This window comes from Ranitomeya imitator, chromosome 4, assembly GCF_032444005.1.
Source record: "Ranitomeya imitator isolate aRanImi1 chromosome 4, aRanImi1.pri, whole genome shotgun sequence".
Lineage (NCBI taxonomy): Eukaryota > Metazoa > Chordata > Amphibia > Anura > Dendrobatidae > Ranitomeya > Ranitomeya imitator.
In genome coordinates, this window is record NC_091285.1 from 671,350,025 (window position 1) to 671,371,654 (window position 21,630).

The 21,630-nt window shown below is 44.4% G+C and overlaps 1 protein-coding gene across 1 annotated transcript; it reads left to right on the forward strand.

Annotated features, from left to right (window-relative positions):
- Window positions 1–611: 611 nt before the first annotated feature.
- BRME1 (break repair meiotic recombinase recruitment factor 1) lies at window positions 612–20,192 on the forward strand. Its single transcript, XM_069762200.1, has 5 exons — window positions 612–1,406; window positions 5,452–5,541; window positions 8,110–8,213; window positions 17,680–17,793; window positions 19,987–20,192. Exons 1-5 carry the CDS (start codon window positions 762–764, stop codon window positions 20,084–20,086), a joined length of 1,053 nt encoding a protein of 350 aa, XP_069618301.1. The 5' UTR covers window positions 612–761; the 3' UTR covers window positions 20,087–20,192.
- Window positions 20,193–21,630: the final 1,438 nt, after the last annotated feature.

The window sequence follows — 21,630 nt, forward strand, 5'->3', positions numbered from 1 at the left end:
AAATAATAAACCATCCCTGTCCCTCCGCGGCCGACTTTCACTTTTGAGCTTATTCTGTTTACAAGAGACAGAACTTGTTTTTTTTTGTCTGACTTTTTAAGAGAAAGTTGAAGGCGGTAAATTAGGAAATATAAAGGCAGAGTTCCCCTTTAGTCCCGTCCCATTAGTCCATATATAAGTGCTGACTCTGGGGGCTGAGTCCTTTTAATCCTCTCTCTGGTCATTTCTGTATTTCTGCTCTTCAGATACTGGCTCGGCTTCAAGGAACGCATCGAAAAGCTGCGCCATGCCTCCAAGTCCGACCTCTTCTCAGCCTGCGGAGATCTGCGGGAAGGAAGATGATGACAGAGGAGACCACGACAGAAAGCTGGAAGCCCCTTATCAGAACGGGGAAGAGACTGGAATATGCCCAGAAAGTATCCCTATATCTTATATGTGTGTACTAAGGCCGGGGGCACAGTATATGCCCTGCCGTATATACCTCCAGCCTGCACTAGCACTACAGGTGTAGGACCCCAATGTGTCCAGCCTGAAGCTGTCGGTGACGTCATCACGCCTGGAGCAGTGATGTCACCTTCTGCACCGTCTGGTTATATTGTATGCTGTCCTATAATATTTATCATTCTTAGGTTTTTAATGAATTTATTCATCTATTTTAGGGTCTCGCAGGCGGACAACTAAGTGCAACTAACCCCGAAGTGTCGATCAGTGTAGTACTCCCAACTTGCCACCAGGGGGAGCACCATGATGGAGGAGATATAATGGGAGAGATGAGCACTACTGATTACATAGGACCAGTCTGTGCTGGGGCCACAGGTAACCTCAGCCCCACGGCCACGGAGAAGACTGAAAACAGCATCCAGCGCCCTAATGACACAGATGTGACGGCCACCAGTATTACAGAGACCATAGATGTCACTGCAGGCCATCACTCCCTCGTGTTCATGGACTGTAGGCGTATGATAAGTAATGGCTGTGAGTCAGAGGAGGCCTCCGACACCTGTATGGACCAAAACATCTCAGCCTTCAGAGAAGACCCAAATTCACAAGTTGCCCAGAATTCTCAGCCCCTTAATGCAACCCCAGATCTGCACGGTTTACCCAATACGCCCATTATTCCAGAAATCACCTCCCAGTTACAGTCTGGTATCTCCCAGTCAGAGCTACTGGTTTTCCATGGAATAGAAGGGAGGGGAGGAGACGAGGGACAATGCCGAGATTCAGAAGTCATAATGTCACCAGAAGTGACCTGTGCTCAGCAAATTCACCGCTGCGAAGTAGAAGCGATTCCGTCACAGCAAAGCGATGCCCCAGAGGAGGATCCGAGAGGAGCGACCATTGGCCTGGACGTGCTAGATAGCCAGCTGCTGGGAGCCCTGCAAGAGAGCCTGTATGAGCCCGGAAAGGTACGGTCTATGTGTCACAGAAAAACACCAAAATGGCACCTTGTAACGCTGCAGGGCGCGGAGTGTGACACCTGGACAAATGCACTACCCGTAACAGTGCTTCCCTACTAGATATAGAAAAACTGACTGAACAGCAATCTAATCTGAACTGGTGCATAACCAAAAAAGTCATATAGCAAATAGATTAATGGCTGCACTCAAAATTAATCTGTGCTAGAGCAAGGAAATGTGCGATACATGAAATGGGAATAGCATAATGGCTTGTGAAATATATGAAAAAACACATGAGATTCTTAGCACAAGATTTGGCCAAAAGTTGTGAGCCCATCCACCAATCGTCAAGGTAATCTCAGAACGGATGGGTACCTGAGCTGACTGCCTAGTGTGAACACTTACCTATGGCTAATAACGTGGTAAAGCCTGCTTTTATAGGAAGCTCAGAACCAACTGTGTTAGGTCGGCCTCACACTAGCGAGTTTTACCGACGTAAGCGCAGAAACTACGTCCGTAAAACTCGCATAACATACGGCACAACCATTCTCTATGCCCCTGCTCCTATCTGCCGTATTTTCCTGATCAGTATTATACGGCTTTCTACGGCCGTAGAAAATCGCAGCATGCTGCGTTTGTCACCGTATTGTGCAAATAAAACGTCAATGAAAGTCTATGGAAGCCCCAAAAATACGGATTACACACGGACCAGCAGTGTGACTTGCGAGGAATACGCAGCGGTGTTAGAGAGAAAAGCCGGCAATTCAGTGCGGTGTACAGTAAAATCACACTGACAGCTGACATTAGAATAGGTAGAATAAATGTGTACACGTAGAATAGGTGTGTGTATATATATATATATATATCAGTGAGACACATATATGTATATATATTAATATTTCATACAGCGCTAGATAGCTTTAAAGCCGGTAATTCAATTACCGGCTTTTGCTTTCTCCTTCCTAAACCCGACATGATATGAGACCTGGTTTACATACAGTAAACCATCTCATATCACCTTTTTTTTTTGCATATTCCACACTACTAATGTTAGTAGTGTGTATATGCAAAATTTGGCCGTTCTAGCTATTAAAGGGTTAAATGGCGGACAAAATTGGCGTGGGCTCCCGCACAATTTTCTCCGCCAGAGTAGTAAAGCCAGTGACTGAGGGCAGATATTAATAGCCTGGAGAGGGTCCACGGTTATTGGCCCCCCCTGGCTAAAAACACCTGCCCCCAGCCACCCCAGAAAAGGCACATCTGGAAGATGCGCCTATTCTGGCACTTGGCCACTCTCTTCCCATTCCCGTGTAGCGGTGGGATATGGGGTAATGAAGGGTTAATGTCACCTTGCTATTGTAAGGTGACATTAAGCCAAATTAATAATGGAGAGGCGTCAATTATGACACCTATCCATTATTAATCCAATATTAGTAAAGGGTTAAAAAAAACACATTATTAAAAATTATTTTAATGAAATAAATGCAAAGGTTGTTGTAATAATTTATTCTACGCTCAATCCAATCACTGAAGACCCTCGATCTGTACCAAAAAAATAAAATAAACCAACAATATACATACCTTCCGTAGATCTGTAACGTCCAACGATGTAAATCCATCTGAAGGGGTTAAAATATTTTGCAGCAAGGAGTTCTGCTAATGCAGTGCTGCTCCTTGCTGCAAAACCCCGGAGAATGAAGGTAAAGTAGGTCAATGACCTATATTTACCTTCATTTGCGGTGAGGCGCCCTCTGCTGGCTGTTCCTAGATCGTGGGAACTTTCCTAGAAAACTCCCAGGCTCGAGTTCATATGAGGACAACCAGCAGAGGGCGCCTCTTATGATCTCGAGCCTGGGAGCTTTCTAGGAAAGTTCCCACGATCTAGGAACAGCCAGCAGAGGGCGCCTCACCGCAAATGAAGGTAAATATAGGTCATTGACCTACTTTACCTACATTCTCCGGGGTTTTGCAGCAAGGAGCTGCGCTGCATTAGCAAAGCTCGTGTCTGCAAAATATTTTAACCCCTTCAGATGGATTTACATCGTTGGACTTTACAGATCTTCGGAAGGTATGGATATTGTTTTTTTTTTTTTTGGTACAGATCGAGGGTCTTCAGTGATTAGATTGAGCGTAGAATAAATTAATACAACAACCTTTGTTTTTATTTCATTAAAATAATTTTTAATAATGTGTGTGGTTTTTTTTTAACCCTTTACTAGTATTGGATTAATAATGGATAGGTCTCATAATTGACGCCTCTCCATTATTAATTTGGCTTAATGTCACCTTACAATAGCAAGATGGCATTAACCCTTCAATACCCCATATCCCACCGCTACACGGGAATGGGAAGAGAGTGGCCAAGTGCCAGAATAGGCACATCTTCCAGATGTGCCTTTTCTGGGGTGGCTGGGGGCAGATGTTTTTAGCCAGGGGGGCCAATAACCATGGACCCTCTCCAGGCTATTAATATCTTCCCTCAGTCACTGGTTTTACTACTCTGGCGGAGAAAATTGTGCGGGAGCCCACACCAATTTTTTCCGCCATTTAACCCTTTAATTTAATAGCTAGAACGGCCAAATTTTGCATATACACACTACTAACAGTAGTGTGTAATATGCAAAAAAAATGGGGATATGAGATGGTTTACTGTATGTAAATCAGGTCTCATATCATGTCGGGTTTAGGAAGGAGAAAGCAAAAGCCGGTAATTGAATTACCGGCTTTAAAGCTATCTAGCGCTGTATGAACTAAGAATATATATACATATATGTGTCTACTGACATATATATATATATATATAGACAGTATATATGTTTTTTTTTTTGTTTTTTTTTACACATAGATCCCTTGTATAGCCGTATGTCGGTTTTGCAAGCCTGCGAGAAAAAAATGCAGTACGGATGCCATACGGATTACATACGGAGGATGCCATGCGCAAAAAACGCTGACACACCCTGCCTACGGAGGAGCTACGGACCACTATTTTGGGGACTTTTCAGCGTATTACGGCCGTAAAAAACGGACCGTATTTTCATACGCTGAGTGTGAAGCCGGCCTTAGGATGTAATTAAAATCACAGCATGGTGAAGGGCGGGGCGTTCAAGTCAGAAAAAAGTACATAGTAGATATAGAAAAACTGACTGAACAGCAATCTAATCTGAACTGGTGCATAACCAAAAAAGTCATATAGCAAATAGATTAATGGCTGCACTCAAAATAATCTTGCTCTAGCACAGATTAATTTTGAGTGCTTCCCTACTGCCCGGAGCAGCCCTTTAAATATTTCCATTTTCAGCATGGAGATCCCAAGTCTCGATGTGGCCTAGATTTGCACTATAATTGACACCAACTTCTGGGGTAATTTATAGCAAATTTTCTGAACCGGAGTTGCCCTGTTTCACAAATTTTTCTTATTTCTTTTAGAAAAGTTTTGAGCAGCGGAAAAATAAAGAAAAATAAGTTGCAAATATGGCGCAGGGGAAATACTGGTGACACATTCCCACCCAATGTCTTCTCCCTCCACCCCAGTGATAATGTAGTACGTGGATGTATGGAGATAGAGGCACCACTTTTCTGGGGAGGATGATATTTTAAGTCTACACCAATATATGATGTATGGGGGACCCCCGACTCTCTACAGACAGATAAAGTTGGGGGAGAGAGGAGTACGGCCTGCTACATATCAGCGACCAATCCTTTTGTTCTCTAAGGGAACTGCTGCGAAGACAATGAGTGGGTGGGAAATATAGATAGAAGAGGGGTCTCTGATCTAAGGACCCTGATGACCATTCACATGTTTTTGATGGCAGAGAGAGGAGAAAGTCACTGTCAGACACTACTGTCCCCTTCATCTATCGGAGACAGTCTGAAGACCCCCATACACATTAGATGGTTGGCTGATCTCTCTGAAGTTGCCGGGGATCAACCACCTCCATCCTGCAGGGCTACAAAAATCTGTGGCCCCCTGTAGATTTCTCACTTTTTTTGCTTATTGTGTGGAGATGAGATTACGCTCTATTCTAAGCTTTTGTCCTCTCTCCCCTACATACAGACCCCCAGAGGAGAGGACAGAGAGCTGCCAACATCACAGTCCCGGACCAGACCTCCATCAGTCAACAATAACACTGTCGCCCTCTTTGGGGTATGTGCACACCTGGTCTATTTGCTGCAGAATTTTCTGCTGCAAAAACAAAAAGCAACACAGAGATTTGTCAGGAAAAACGCACAAAATCCCTGCGTTTTTGCACCTTTTTTTTTTTATACGTTTTTACTTGCATTTTTTCCCCTCATTCATTTTGAATGGGGGAAAACGCTGAAAGACCTGACAATGCTGCGGATTTATAAAAAAAAAATGCTCTGCCAGGAAAAAAAATAAGCAGCGTGTGCAGGAGATCTCAGAAATCTCATTCATTCTGCTGGTTCTGTAAAACGCTGCAAGGAATAAAAGCAATGTGTGAACAAGCCCTTGTCTGTGATCGGCCTCACTTCACTTGTATTATTGTGGATTATAAGTATGTGACCCCCGCAGATGTCTGATGTGTCAGGAAGCCAGCTTTTCAGCCTCTGTCTTTTTTCTCCTTCCTCTCTCTCACATGGTGCACAGATGCATTTTTTCTGTAACATTTATATCTCTGTTTTCTGAACTTTTTTTTATTTTCTTTCCACCCCCTTAACCTTTCTGTATATGTTTACACAAGGGGATTTGCAGCCCCCATAAGTAATACATTTTATGCTGACAGATAAAAAGTATTCTAGGAGTGAAATCTTTATTGACTAACCAGAAGAATGATGTTTGCTCCTTCTTCTGGCTGATTTGCAAATGAATTACTGAGACAAGAGCACATCGGGACATTTGTGTATGGTGGATGGGGCGATGCCTCCTAAGATAAGCCAAGAAAATCAAGTTAAAGTGGTGGGAGTAATGGAGTCTGTCTGTGTCTGCTGGAGGTGTGAACTGGGTCCATGTAGAGTCATAAATCCAGGTGTTAGGCTACGTTCACATTGGCGTTCCGCCAATGTGCGTCGCTGTTGCGCCGGCGACGCAGCGGCGACGCGCCCCTATGTTTAACATAGGGGACGCGTGCGTTTTTAGGGTGGCGTTTTTCGACACTTGCGTCGTTTCCGACGCTAGCGTCGGACGCAAGAAAATGCAACAAGTTGCATTTTCTGTGCGTCCGATTTTGGTCAAAAAACGACGCACGCGTCGCCAAACGCGCGCGTTTTTGCGCGCGTTTTTTCGTGCGTCGCGTGTTGCGTCGCCGACGCAGGGCGGCGCAACGCTAGTGTGAACGTAGCCTTAGATTGAGTCCTATTGTCAAAGAGTTCAACATTCTTATCAGTCTGAATTCCCAGATTTTTTTTCTGTTGAATCCCCGCTATGTACCGCACAAGTGATCACAGCTTCAAGTCTCTTAAGTCAGCAAAAAAAGTAAAAAAAAAATGTTTTTAAAAATATGAAAAAATAAAAAAAAACACAAAAGGTCAAATCACCGCTCTTTTGCCCCATATAAAAACAGACGTGTTATCGCTACATTCAGAAATATCCGATCTATTAAAATAATCAGTAAAAAGTATTTAAAAAAATAAAGAAGCGCCAGAATTAAATTTTTTGGGGGCTGCCATAAAATGCAATAAGAGGCGATCAAAATATTATATCTACCCCAAACTGATATCAATAAAAACCATCAGCTCAGTGTGTAAAAAAAAAAAAATAAATAAAATAAGCCGTCTCCCAGCCCCAGATCCCAAAAAATGAAAACACTGCCGGTCTCTGAAATTGGCGACATTTTTTTTCACCACTTAAACAAAAAAACCTGTACATGTTTGGTATATGTGAACATGTACTGACCTGGGGAATCATTGCCAGGTCAGTTTTAGAAGTTAGTGAATATGGTAAGTAAAAAAAAAAAATTGTTTGATTGCACTCTCTTTCAATTTTACCGCACTTGGAATTTTTTTTTCCTGTTTTCCAGTACATTATATGGTAAAATAAAAATCAATGGTGTCGTTCAAAAGAACAACTCTTCCCGCAAAAAAAAAACGAACCCTCACATCACCGTTTTGATGGGAAAAAAAAATTATGACTCTTGGGAGAAGAGGGTCATAAAACGGAAAATGGTCGTGGCGTGAAGGGGTTAATGTCCCAATACCAGAGCCGATTGGCCTCCCAGAATTACCTTCTTTATGTTTTTTAGGTAACATGTTTGGGGATGGTCTGGTATTAGGGCCAGTTGTGAGGACCCATCCCTCTGATAACCTCTCTGTGTCTGTATCTGCTCACTGCCCTTTACAGCTGTCACTTTCTGCATCAGTGAGGACCGATGGTGCATACAAAAGGTCTGGAAATGCTATATAATGACCCCTCGTAAAATCTAGGGTCAGCCGTGTGTATCCTGGGCTTTTTAGTTCCATCTTCCCAATGCCCTTCTGCAAGAATGATCATATTTGATCACAGCCTATCAATCTTTGTTGGTCGGCAGCACATCTCCTCATGTAATCTGGAAGTGCTGCCGAGAATAAAGCATCTTAATAATAGCAATGACAAACAGCAGAATTATGAATGCAGCTCCAGACTCTACCGGATGAGTCGTGCAATGAAAGGTGATATAAAGTGACTACATAATGGAGGCCTGTAGACGAGTACGGTATGTATACCCTTATCTGTGGTGTCCTGACCATCTCTGGTAAATATGGGACATTGTACTTGCAGATGGAAGAGAACCACATTGACGAGCACCAACAGGAACCACCGCAGGCCGTTGCATCACTTCCAGTTCTACCAGAAGATGCTGCTCCGGCGCAGTGTGTAAGGGGGTGAGTAATCCCAGATTTGTCACTCGCTTCTCCTCACCTCATGGAGCAAAGAACTCCCCTGTATGATGTCTGCGTGCGGTGTGGACAGGCTTCTTCTTTCTGAGAAAACCCTTTTACAATTGCAATCCCATCCAATCCCTATACCCAGATCATTGCTAGCCAGATTTTCCTAGAATAGTTTGGAGACTCCATATACAGAGCCGCTAAATGCCTAAAGAGCAGAATCCCCCCCCCCCCACCCCTCCTAAAGTGATCCCTTATTGGAAATTTCACCCTTCTGGGAATTCATTTACAAATGTAGTGATGATTTGACTCCATGGGTGTTTTCCAGAAACAAGGAGCAGTGGATGTTGCAGAGCGAAAATTGCAACTATGCCGCTGTAGTGCCCAGTACGTTGTAGTTCCCCGTACGTTGTAGTGCCCAGTATGTTGTAGTACCCAAGACATTGTATTGCCCAGTATGTTGTAGTTCCCCCGTACATTGTAGTTCCCCGTACGTTGTAGTGCCCAGTATGTTATAGTGCCCAGTATGTTGTAGTTCCACCTTATGTTGTAGTTCCCGGTACGTTGTAGTTCCCGGTACGTTATAGTTCTCCGTACGTTGTAGTTCCCGGTACGTTATAGTTCTCCGTACGTTGTAGTTCCCAGTACGTTGTAGTGCCCAGTACGTTGTAGTTCCCCGTACGTTGTAGTGCCCAGTACGTTGTAGTTCCCCGTACGTTGTAGTTCCCCGTACGTTGTAGTGCCCAATATGTTGTAGTACCCGGGACATTGTATTGCCCAGTGCGTTATAGTACCCAGTATGTTGTAGTTCCCCGTACGCTGTAGTGCCCAGTACATTGTAGTTCCACATACATTGTAGTTCCCCGTACATTGTAGTTCCACATACATTGTAGTTCCCCGTACATTGTAGTTCCACATACATTGTAGTTCCCCGTACATTGTAGTGCGCAGTCCGTTGTAGTGCGCAGTCCGTTGTAGTGCCCAGTACGTTGTAGAGCCCGTATATTATGCACAGCTAGTACTGAAGACACACAACCTTTAAATTATACGGTCACTCTCTGCGCTACAGCAATGGCAAAGATTTGGACACTAAATGTGGTTTAGGCACACTGTGGTGCTCAGAAGGGAGGGGCGCATTCGGATTTGGGAATTTGGTTTCTTTTGGGAGACAAGGAGCCATAGCGCTTTTCCAAAGCATTTGTGCTACCAGTAAAGAGGAAGCCCACTATATTTCTGTTAACAGATGACGAACCTGAGTCTGGGCTTCCTTTTTTATGGATTGAATAGAAGCGTTTTATTTGGAACATTTTACATAATGTTTGGGATCACATTTATCCAGCGCTCTACGCTGAGCACTTACATCAGGGTTTCCATCTAAATCTCTGAGTGACGTGATTCAGATGGAACCCCGGAGGGATCCAATCACTATAATGAGGCAGCAGAGTTACTCTAGACTCTGTTTGGCCTCTGTTCAGCCGTGCCAGTCTTTCATAGGTGCAGAAAACTATGGTCGACGGTGCTTTTAGCAATCCTAAAAAGGACACCTCCAGATCATGGACTGTACATGATCCAAAGTGACTGTAAATACCTCATTATAGTGAATCGATCCGTCAAGGATTTTGTCTGTATTATATTTTTTCGATGACTTAGGCAGAAACCCCGCTGTAAGCGCTCAGCGTAGAGCACAGGATAAATGTGAGCCGAGCTTTACTGCGACCTAGCAGCAGAATAAACAAATCTAACAGCAAGTGAAGAATTGGTTTTATTTCTTTTTTACGCCGTTCGTCGTGCTGTAAAAATGTTTAGATGACTTTATTCTTCCGGACAGTACTATTACAGCGATACCAGTTTTATGTAAAAAAAAATGTTTTATTTTCTGCTGCTTTTTCACAAACCAAGTTGCTTATACACTGCCTATGTTTTGTGCAGTGGAAAGTTGAAAAAAAAAAGCTTTTTTGTCATGATTTTTTTTTAAGGTGTTCACTCTATATGTTTAGTAGTGAGACTGTTTTAGGCCACATTCACACGTTCCTTTTTATTTGATAAATCTGCAGGGCAAACCCGCTGCGGTTATCCCTGTAGATTTATCGCGGTTTGTCCTGCGGGATTTTACCCCTACTATTAATGCTGCATATGCAGCAATATGCAGCATCAATAGTAGTGTTAAAAATAATAAAATCATGATGATATACTCACCCTCTGACGTCCCGATCTCCTGGGCGCTGCAGCCGCGGTCCGGTTCCAAAGATGCTGTGCGACCAGGACCTTCGGTGACGTCACGGTCATGTGACCGCGACGTCACCGAAGGTCCTGGTCGCATAGCAAACCTGAGACTGGACGGCCGCGTGCAGCGCTGAGACTTCCGAGGGTGAGTTTAACATGATTTTTTATTTTAATTCTTTTTTTTTAATACAAATATGGTTCCCGGGGCCTGGAGGAGAGTCTCCTCTCCTCCACCCCGGGTATAGCCCGCACGTTATCCGCATTACTTCCCGCATGGTGTCCACAGCCCCATGCGGGAAGTAAGCGGATCAATGCACTCTATGGGTGCAGAATCGCTGCGATTCTGCACAAAGAAGTGACATGGTCCTTCTTTTTTTCCGCAGCAATTCTGCGCGTTTTTTTTCGGGTTTTTCCGCATCATGTGCACTGCGGTTTCTGTTTTCCATAGGGTAACATTGTACTGTACCCTGCATGGAAAACAGCTGCGGACCCGCAGCGGCAAAATCGCCGCGGTTCCGCAGTAAAAACCGCATAGTGTGAACATGGCCTTATAGATCTGGTTGTTCAGAATTCAGCTATACCAAATATATACATTTTTTTGTTTATTTTTTAATCACATAAAAAAACGCATAGTTATTGACAAAACTATTTTTATTTATTATATTTTTTTTTTCAACATTTACTTAACTTTATTTTACTTAGTCCTTCTATGGGGCTTGAACATCTGATGGCTGGTCTAATATGCATTGCAGGATGTTAGACCTCTCGGTGTTACACTGAACTGCTTATGGCAGGACCTAACCAGGCAGTGTACCTGGTAGACCCGGAGGTACAACATTCAGCTCCCTACGATTCAGTTGCGGGGATCCTGATGGGGCAGGAGAGTGAGCCCCTTCCATTTTACATGCTATCACTATTGGTTTAGGCTATTAGTGCAGTAGCTCGGCTATTATCACCAAGATGTAACTGTGCATCATAATGTGACCCTCTGTGACCATGAACATTAATGTCAACATGAATATTCAGGGGCCCACCGGGGGATTCCCCGATCCATCAGTTGGCCAGTCTGAGCATGCCTACAGGACCGGTCTGTGGTCTTCGATCAGCACTTTAGCATTGTCCCTGTGATGGGTCGTGCTTATTTGTGACAGGAAACTCGAGACCTTCATGCTTGTGATCAGCAATGGGACCCCCAGCAATCATACATCTATTACCCCCCATATGGGTAGGAGAACAATGTTGTCAATATCTCCCTGATCACAGTATCAACCTCCAAAATTTTGACAAGACAAAAATTTGTTTTCACCCCATAACATGGCAGTAAGGTTTAGTTTAACTCTCGTTAAGTTGATGCAAAAATGAGTACTCCCGACATCAAAAAGCCGACATTTAGTATTGTGTACGACCTTCATGATTATTAAGGACAGCACCGAGTCTTCTAGGCCTGCAAGGAAAAAGTTGGCGACATACCACAACATCCATTCTTCAAGGACGAGCTCTCTGAGGGTATGTGCACACGTAGAATGATCCTCTGCGGATTTTTCCGCAGCGGATTTGATAAATCCGCAGAGCAAAAACTGCACGTTTTTCCTGCAGATTTATTAAGGATTTATTGCGGATTTACCGCGTTTTTGTGCGGATTCCACTGCGGTTTTACACCTGCGGTTTTCTATTATGGAGCAGGTGTAAAACCGCTGTGGATTCCGCACAAAGAAGTGGCATGCTGCGGAATGTAAACCGTTGCGTTTCCGAGCGTTTTTTTCCGCAGCATGGGCACTGCGGATTGCGTTTCCCATAGGTTTACATTGTACTGTAAACACATGGGAAACCGCTGCGGATCCACAGCAAAATCCACAGCTTGTGCACATAGCCTTAGGGCCCAGATGCTGGATGGACAGTGATGACAACTTGTGTCTTTAGGATTCCCCAAGTGATCGGTTGGGGTCAGATTAGGAGACATTTATTTTACTTGCTTATATCGCACCAGGAAAGATATGTATCTTGGTACCGTGTTAGCCAGTGGATATCCATTATATCGCACCATTAATTCCACAGCGCTTTACAGACATTATCATCCCTGTCCCCATTGGGGGTCACTATCTACATTCCCTATCAGTAACATAGTTAGTAAGGCCGAAAAAAGACATTTGTCCATCCAGTTCAGCCTATATTCCATCATAATAAATCCCCAGATCTACGTCCTTCTACAGAACCTAATAATTGTATGATACAATATTGTTCTGCTCCAGGAAGACATCCAGGCCTCTCTTGAACCCCTCGACTGAGTTCGCCATCACCACCTCCTCAGGCAAGCAATTCCAGATTCTCACTGCCCTAACAGTAAAGAATCCTCTTCTATGTTGGTGGAAAAACCTTCTCTCCTCCAGACGCAAAGAATGCCCCCTTGTGCCCGTCACCTTCCTTGGTATAAACAGATCCTCAGCGAGATATTTGTATTGTCCCCTTATATACTTATACATGGTTATTAGATCGCCCCTCAGTCGTCTTTTTTCTAGACTAAATAATCCTAATTTCGCTAATCTATCTGGGTATTGTAGTTCTCCCATCCCCTTTATTAATTTTGTTGCCCTCCTTTGTACTCTCTCTAGTTCCATTATATCCTTCCTGAGCACCGGTGCCCAAAACTGGACACAGTACTCCATGTGCGGTCTAACTAGGGATTTGTACAGAGGCAGTATAATGCTCTCATCATGTGTATCCAGACCTCTTTTAATGCACCCCATGATCCTGTTTGCCTTGGCAGCTGCTGCCTGGCACTGGCTGCTCCAGGTAAGTTTATCATTAACTAGGATCCCCAAGTCCTTCTCCCTGTCAGATTTACCCAGTGGTTTCCCGTTCAGTGTGTAATGGTGATATTGATTCCTTCTTCCCATGTGTATAACCTTACATTTATCATTGTTAAACCTCATCTGCCACCTTTCAGCCCAAGTTTCCAACTTATACAGATCCATCTGTAGCATAATACTATCTTCTCTTGTATTAACTGCTTTACATAGCTTTGTATCATCTGCAAATATCGATATTTTACTGTGTAAACCTTCTACCAGATCATTAATGAATATGTTGAAGAGAACAGGTCCCAATACTGACCCCTGCGGTACCCCACTGGTCACAGCGACCCAGTTAGAGACTATACCATTTATAACCACCCTCTGGTTATGGCTTTGGAGTGTGAAAGGAAACCCACGCAGATATGGGGAGAACATACAAACTCCTTGCAGATGTTGTCCTTGGTGGAATTTGATCTTTGCCACTGAGTCACTTTCACCTTCAGAAATGCAACAGGTGTGTGTGTGAGCATCATTGAGATGTTAAAAAGTGAACGTCTACCAAAGGCACGGAGTGATGGCTGATTCTTCTGTCACTATGGAGCAGCACATCTGTGATATCATAATACTATCAATGACATGTAGCCCCCCGACACCAGCAGCCCATGTGTCCCCCGACACCAGCAGCTCATGTGCCCCCGACACCAGCAGCTCATGTGCCCCCGACACCAGCAGCTCATGTGCCCCCTACACCAGCAGCTCATGTGCCCCCCCGACACCATCAGCTCATGTGCCGCCCAACACCAGCAGCTCATGTGCCCCCTACACCAGCAGCTCATGTGCCCCCGACACCATCAGCTCATGTGCCCCCGACACCATCAGCTCATGTGCCCCCGACACCATCAGCTCATGTGCCCCCGACACCAGCAGCTCATGAGCCCCCCGACACCAGCAGCTCATGTGCCCCCCGACACCAGCAGCTCATGTGCCCCCCGACACCAGCAGCTCATGTGCCCCCGACACCAGCAGCTCATGTGCCCCCAACACCAGCAGCTCATGTGCCCCCGACACCAGCAGCTCATGTGCCCCCGACACCAGCAGCTCATGTGCCCCCTACACCAGCAGCTCATGTGCCCCCCCGACACCATCAGCTCATGTGCCGCCCAACACCAGCAGCTCATGTGCCCCCTACACCAGCAGCTCATGTGCCCCCGACACCATCAGCTCATGTGCCCCCGACACCATCAGCTCATGTGCCCCCGACACCATCAGCTCATGTGCCCCCGACACCAGCAGCTCATGAGCCCCCCGACACCAGCAGCTCATGTGCCCCCCGACACCAGCAGCTCATGTGCCCCCCGACACCAGCAGCTCATGTGCCGCCCAACACCATCAGCTCATGTGCCCCCAACACCAGCAGCTCATGTGCCCCCCGACACCAGCAGCTCATGTGCCCCCGACACCAGCAGCTCATGTGCCCCCAACACCAGCAGCTCATGTGCCCCCCGACACCAGCAGCTCATGTGCCCCCGACACCAGCAGCTCATGTGCCCCCCGACACCAGCAGCTCATGTGCCCCCGACACCAGCAGCTCATGTGCCCCCGACACCAGCAGCTCATGTGCCCCCGACACCAGCAGCTCATGTGCCCCCCGACACCAGCAGCTCATGTGCCCCCGACACCAGCAGCTCATGTGCCCCCCGACACCAGCAGCTCATGTGCCCCCGACACCAGCAGCTCATGTGCCCCCGACACCAGCAGCTCATGTGCCCCCGACACCAGCAGCTCATGTGCCCCCGACACCAGCAGCTCATGTGCCCCCAACACCAGCAGCTCATGTGCCCCCCGACACCAGCAGCTCATGTGCCCCCGACACCAGCAGCTCATGTGCCCCCGACACCAGCAGCTCATGTGCCCCAAAGGGCCAGAAGTACAAGGTTTTCATCCCTGATGCACAATAGCATTCATGTCATTAGTTGCACAAAAAGATTTAAACAAATGGATTTTTTAAAATGAATTTCAACAAATTGTGTAAGAAAGGAAGAGATGGAGAGAGCGGGTGCAGGCTCCAGGCGGGTCTGCTCCCATTCACTAACAAGTAAACCTTTTGGCTCGCTATCACATTCATCATAGTATTTCAAGGATCTAACAGTCCAAAAAGTCTCTCAGCCAGAGTGGTTCATTAATGCTCCAAGGTCTTAGTGCTTGTGACCTGCACTTCTGTGGCACCGTCTGATTTATTGCAACAGCTTGAACCTGGATCCAGATTGGGGGGGTCCGCCTGTCATGGTCATCGGCTCCAGGTCACCGGATCTGTGTGCGAGGTCGATAACTCAGTGAGGGTCAGATGTAGACACTGCAGATAGTGTATACAGCACCGGACACTGATCCTCAGCCTACGTATACAGGATATCATGTATTATATATGGAACCATATATTCTAAATGTGAGGTCCTGTAGCAGTGCAGGATCAGTATAGTACACGCATGTGTACACATTGTTATACACCATCTGATGTCTGTAGCCACAGTATATTATATGCTGATCTGTATACTGGCTGTGCTGTAGATTGCGAGCAGGGCCCTCACTCCTCTTGGTATCTGTTTTGATCTATGTGATTATTGTTCTGCTGTAATGTCTATTGTCTGTACAAGTCCCCTCTATAATGTAAAGTGCTGCAGAATATGTTGGCGCTATATAAATAAAATTACCATATTATTATTAATTATTGTTACTCTGGGCACATACGTCAGATGGTCAGTTGTGTAACCACAGTCCTATGGGCTACGGTACTAAATTTGGACCGGGGACCCCACCAACACGTTGGTAAGATCTATGGGCCACTGTAATATTGTCCTCTGCCTGGCCCTATCCTGTAATAATGTCCCCGACCTGGGCCCTACATGTAATAATATCCCCATCCTGGGCTCTGCATGTAATAATGTCCCTGTCCTGGGCCCTATATGTAATAATGTCTCTGTCCTGGGCCCTATATGTAATAATGTCTCTGTCCTGGGCCCTATATGTAATAATGTCTCTGTCCTGGGCCCTATATGTAATAATGTCTCTGTCCTGGGCCCTATATGTAATAATGTCTCTGTCCTGGGCCCTATATGTAATAATGTCTCTGTCCTGGGCCCTATATGTAATAATGTCTCTGTCCTGGGCCCTATATGTAATAATGTCTCTGTCCTGGGCCCTATATGTAATAATGTCTCTGTCCTGGGCCCTATATGTAATAATGTCTCTGTCCTGGGCCCTATATGTAATAATGTCTCTGTCCTGGGCCCTATATGTAATAATGTCTCTGTCCTGGGCCCTATATGTAATAATGTCTCTGTCCTGGGCCCTGTATGTAATAATGTCCCGATCCTGGGCCCTGCATGTAATAATGTCCCTGTCCTGGGCCCTGTATGTAATAATGTCTCTGTCCTGGGCCCTTTATGTAATAATGTCTCTGTCCTGGGCCCTGCATGTAATAATGTCTCTGTCCTGGGCCCTATATGTAATAATGTCTTTGTCCTGGGCCCTATATGTAATAATGTCTCTGTCCTGGGCCCTATATGTAATAATGTCTCTGTCCTGGGCCCTGTATGTAATAATGTCCCGATCCTGGGCCCTGCATGTAATAATGTCCCTGTCCTGGGCCCTGTATGTAATAATGTCTCTGTCCTGGGCCCTATATGTAATAATGTCTCTGTCCTGGGCCCTATATGTAATAATGTCTCTGTCCTGGGCCCTATATGTAATAATGTCTCTGTCCTGGGCCCTGTATGTAATAATGTCCCGATCCTGGGCCCTGCATGTAATAATGTCCCTGTCCTGGGCCCTGTATGTAATAATGTCTCTGTCCTGGGCCCTATATGTAATAATGTCTCTGTCCTGGGCCCTATATGTAATAATGTCTCTGTCCTGGGCCCTGTATGTAATAATGTCTCTGTCCTGGGCCCTGTATGTAATAATGTCTCTGTCCTGGGCCCTGTATGTAATAATGTCTCTGTCCTGGGCCCTATATGTAATAATGTCTCTGTCCTGGGCCCTATATGTAATAATGTCTCTGTCCTGGGCCCTGCATGTAATAATGTCCCTGTCCTGGGCCCTGCATATAATAATGTTCCTGTCCTGAGCCCTGTATGTAATAATGTCCCTGTCCTGGGCCCTGTATGTAATAATGTCCCTGTCCTGGGCCCTGCATGTAATAATGTCCCTGTCCTGGGCCCTGCATGTAATAATGTTCCTGTCCTGGGCCCAGCATGTAATAATGTCTCTGTCCTGGGCCCTGTATGTAATAATGTCCCTGTCCTGGGCCCTGTATGTAATAATGTCCCTGTCCTGGGCCCTGCATGTAATAATGTCCCTGTCCTGGGCCCTGTATGTAATAATGTAGAAGACTTCTGGTACAGGAATCCTTTTTCAGTAAAAAAATTCATTCTTTATTTAAACATCTTCAGTGATAAAAAACAACATCATGGGGATCCCCCCATAGGTCACAGACCCCAGGAAAGAAGAACAGAAGATGCTTCATCTACTGTACAAGGTCTCATCATGGAGCTGTCAAATATCAAGTAAATATCAAGAAATATGATTAGAATATGAATATGTTCAAAGCTATGACTTCTATAATACTACTCCCATGTACAGGAATATAACTACTATAATACTGCTCCTATGTACAAGAATATAACTACTATAATACTGCCCCCTATGTACAAGAATATAACTACTATAATACTGCCCCTATGTACAAGAATATAACTACTATAATACTGCCCCTATGTACAAGAATATAACTACTATAATACTGCCCCTATGTACAAGAATATAACTACTATAATACTGCCCCTATGTACAAGAATATAACTACTATAATACTGGCCCTATGTACAAGAATATAACTACTATAATACTGGCCCTATGTACAAGAATATAGGTACTATAATACTGCCCCTATGTACAGGAATATAACTACTATAATACTGCTCCTATGTACAAGAATATAACTACTATAATACTGCTCCTATGTACTAGAATATAACTACTATAATACTGCTCCTATGTACAAGAATATAACTACTATAATACTGGCCCTATGTACAAGAATATAACTACTATAATACTGGCCCTATGTACAAGAATATAACTACTATAATACTGCCCCCTATGTACAAGAATATAACTACTATAATACTGCCTCCTATGTACAAGAATATAACTATAATACTGCTCCTATGTAGAAGAATATAACTACTATAATACTGCCCCTATGTACAAGAATATAACTACTATAATACTGCTCCTATATACAAGAATATAACTACTATAATACTGCTCCTATGTACAAGAATATAACTACTATAATACTGCCCCTATGTACAAGAATATAACTACTATAATACTGCTCCTATGTGCAAGAATATAACTACTATAATACCGCCCCCTATGTACAAGAATATAGCTACTATAATACTTCTCCTATGTACAAGAATGTAACTACTATAATACTTCTCCTATGTACAGGAATGTAACTACTATAATACTGCCCCTATGTACAAGAATATAACTACTATAATACTGCTCCCTATTTACAGGAATGTAACTACTATAATACTGCACCTATGTACAAGAATATAACTACTATAATACTGCTCCTATGTACAGGAATATAACTACTATAATACTGCCTCTATGTACAGGAATATAACTACTATAATACTGCTCCTATGTACAAGAATATAACTACTATAATACCGCCCCCTATGTACAAGAATATAACCACTATAATACTGCCCCTATGTACAAAAATATAACGACTATAATACTGCCCCCCATGTACAAGAATATAACTACTATAATTCTACCCTTATATACAGGAATATAACTACTATAATACTTCTCCTATGTACAAGAATATAACTACTATAATACTGCCCCTATGTACAAGAATATAACTACTATAATACTGCTCCTATGTACAAGAATATAACTACTATAATACTGCCCCCTATTTACAAGAATATAACTACTATAATACTGCCCCTATGTACAATAATATAACTACTATAATACTGCCCCCTATGTACAAGAATATAACTACTATAATACTGCCCCCTATGTACAAGAATATAACTACTATAATACTGCCCCCTATTTACAAGAATATAACTACTATAATACTGCCCCTATGTACAAGAATATAACTACTATAATACTGCCCCCTATGTACAAGAATATAACTACTATAATACTGCTCCTATGTACAGGAATATAACTACTATAATACTGCCCCTATGTACAAGAATATAACTACTATTATACTGCCCCCTATGTACAAGAATATAACTACTATAATACTGCTCCTATGTACAAGAATACAGCTACCATAATACTGCCCCTATGTACAAGAATATAACTACTATAATACTGCCCCCTATGTACAAGAATATAACTACTATAATACTGCCCCTATGTACAAGAATATAACTACTATAATACTGCCCCTATGTACAAGAATATAACTACTATAATACTGCTCCTATGTACAAGAATATAACTACTATAATACTGCCCCTATGTACAGGAATATAACTACTATAATACTGCCCCTATGTACAGGAATATAACTACTATAATACTGCCCCTGTGTACAGGAATATAACTACTATAATACTGCTCCTATGTACAGGAATATCACTGCTATAATGCTGCTCTTCCTACCGATTGTATGTGACGTGGTAACTCTCGGCTCCTCTCTGTTGTAGTCGTCTCATTATGAGCACTTATCGAGATCTCAGGCAGAAGAGAGTGCGACATCCCCCAGGAAGAGGGGCCATGAGTGGAAAGAGGCGCCGTGAGAAGTGACACCGTGGACAGCGCCATTTTTATATTTCCATGTTGTATGCTGTTGTTTTCAGTGGTTGGTGACATCAGTGTCACCCCCCGGTATGGGGTGCAGGACATCTATATAATGACTTTATATTTGTTTTTATTTGTTACTTTTTTAACCATATAATGATGTTAGACATAAGTTGGCGGTGATTGATTTTTTTTCCCCATCATTTGCCCCCAGGCGCGATACAAACAGGTCTTACAGGACAAGACAAAAGAAACTTAAGTAATCACATTGTGTTGTAGCACATGGAACGGTTCCTGCAATAGTAACCACTGAGCCAGCCGAACTAATAGGACAAATTTGAGCTATTAAAGGGCGTTTCCCCTACAACAATACTATAATCTCTAGTAATGGCCACTTCCCCAGGTCCCCGCCGCCGTACACTGTGTACATCCAGCCAGAGATTTTCACAACTGATATGTGGCGGTGCCAGGTGTCAGCCCAGTGCTGCGTGTAAAGGAGGCCGGCTGACTACTTATTTCAGTGGCTAACCCAGCCTCCTTCTCTTCCTATTCATCTGTTATGAGAAGGAGGCTGGCTTAGCTATTGAAATGAGCAGTCCGCCAGCCCCCTCACACACAACACTGGTCAGGTACCAACAAAGGTTCATGACACAGAGATTCTCTGAAAATTATAGTGTTGACCCCCTCAAAAACTATAGGCTGGTAAGTATGACTTCAGTTGTGCTGTCCTGGAGATTATGAGGGATCGGTCTTTTCAGGCCAATCTGATCGGCATCTATGAGGAGGAGCGTTCCAGAATGGACCAGGAGAAGGTGTGGGTCATGGATTTTGCCTATCAGTTACCTAGCGTTGTACCACAGGGATCAGTATTGGTGGGGTATCACAGAGGTCGTATCGGAGGGGTCCCAGTTACTAGTGGGGTATCACAGAGGTCATTATTGGAGGGGTCCCAGTTACTAGTGGGGCATCACAGAGGTCATTATTGGAGGGGTCCCAGTTACTAGTGGGGTATCACAGAGGTCGTATCGGAGGGGTCCCAGTTACTAGTGGGGTATCACAGAGGTCAGTATTGGAGGGGTCCCAGTTACTAGTGGGGTACCACAGAGGTCAGTATTGGAGGGGTCCCAGTTACTAGTGAGGCATCACAGAGGTCAGTATTGGAGGGGTCCCAGTTACTAGTGGGGCATCACAGAGGTCATTATTGGAGGGGTCCCAGTTACTAGTGGGGTATCACAGAGGTCGTATCGGAGGGGTCCCAGTTACTAGTGGGGCATCACAGAGGTCAGTATTGGAGGGGTCCCAGTTACTAGTGGGGTACCACAGAGGTCAGTATTGGAGGGGTCCCAGTTACTAGTGGGGTACCACAGAGGTCAGTATTGGAGGGGTCCCAGTTACTAGTGGGGCATCACAGAGGTCAGTATTGGAGGGGTCCCAGTTACTAGTGGGGTACCACAGAGGTCAGTATTGGAGGGGTTCCAGTTACTAGTGGGGCATCACAGAGGTCAGTAGTGGAGGGGTCCCAGTTACTAGTGGGGCATCACAGAGGTCAT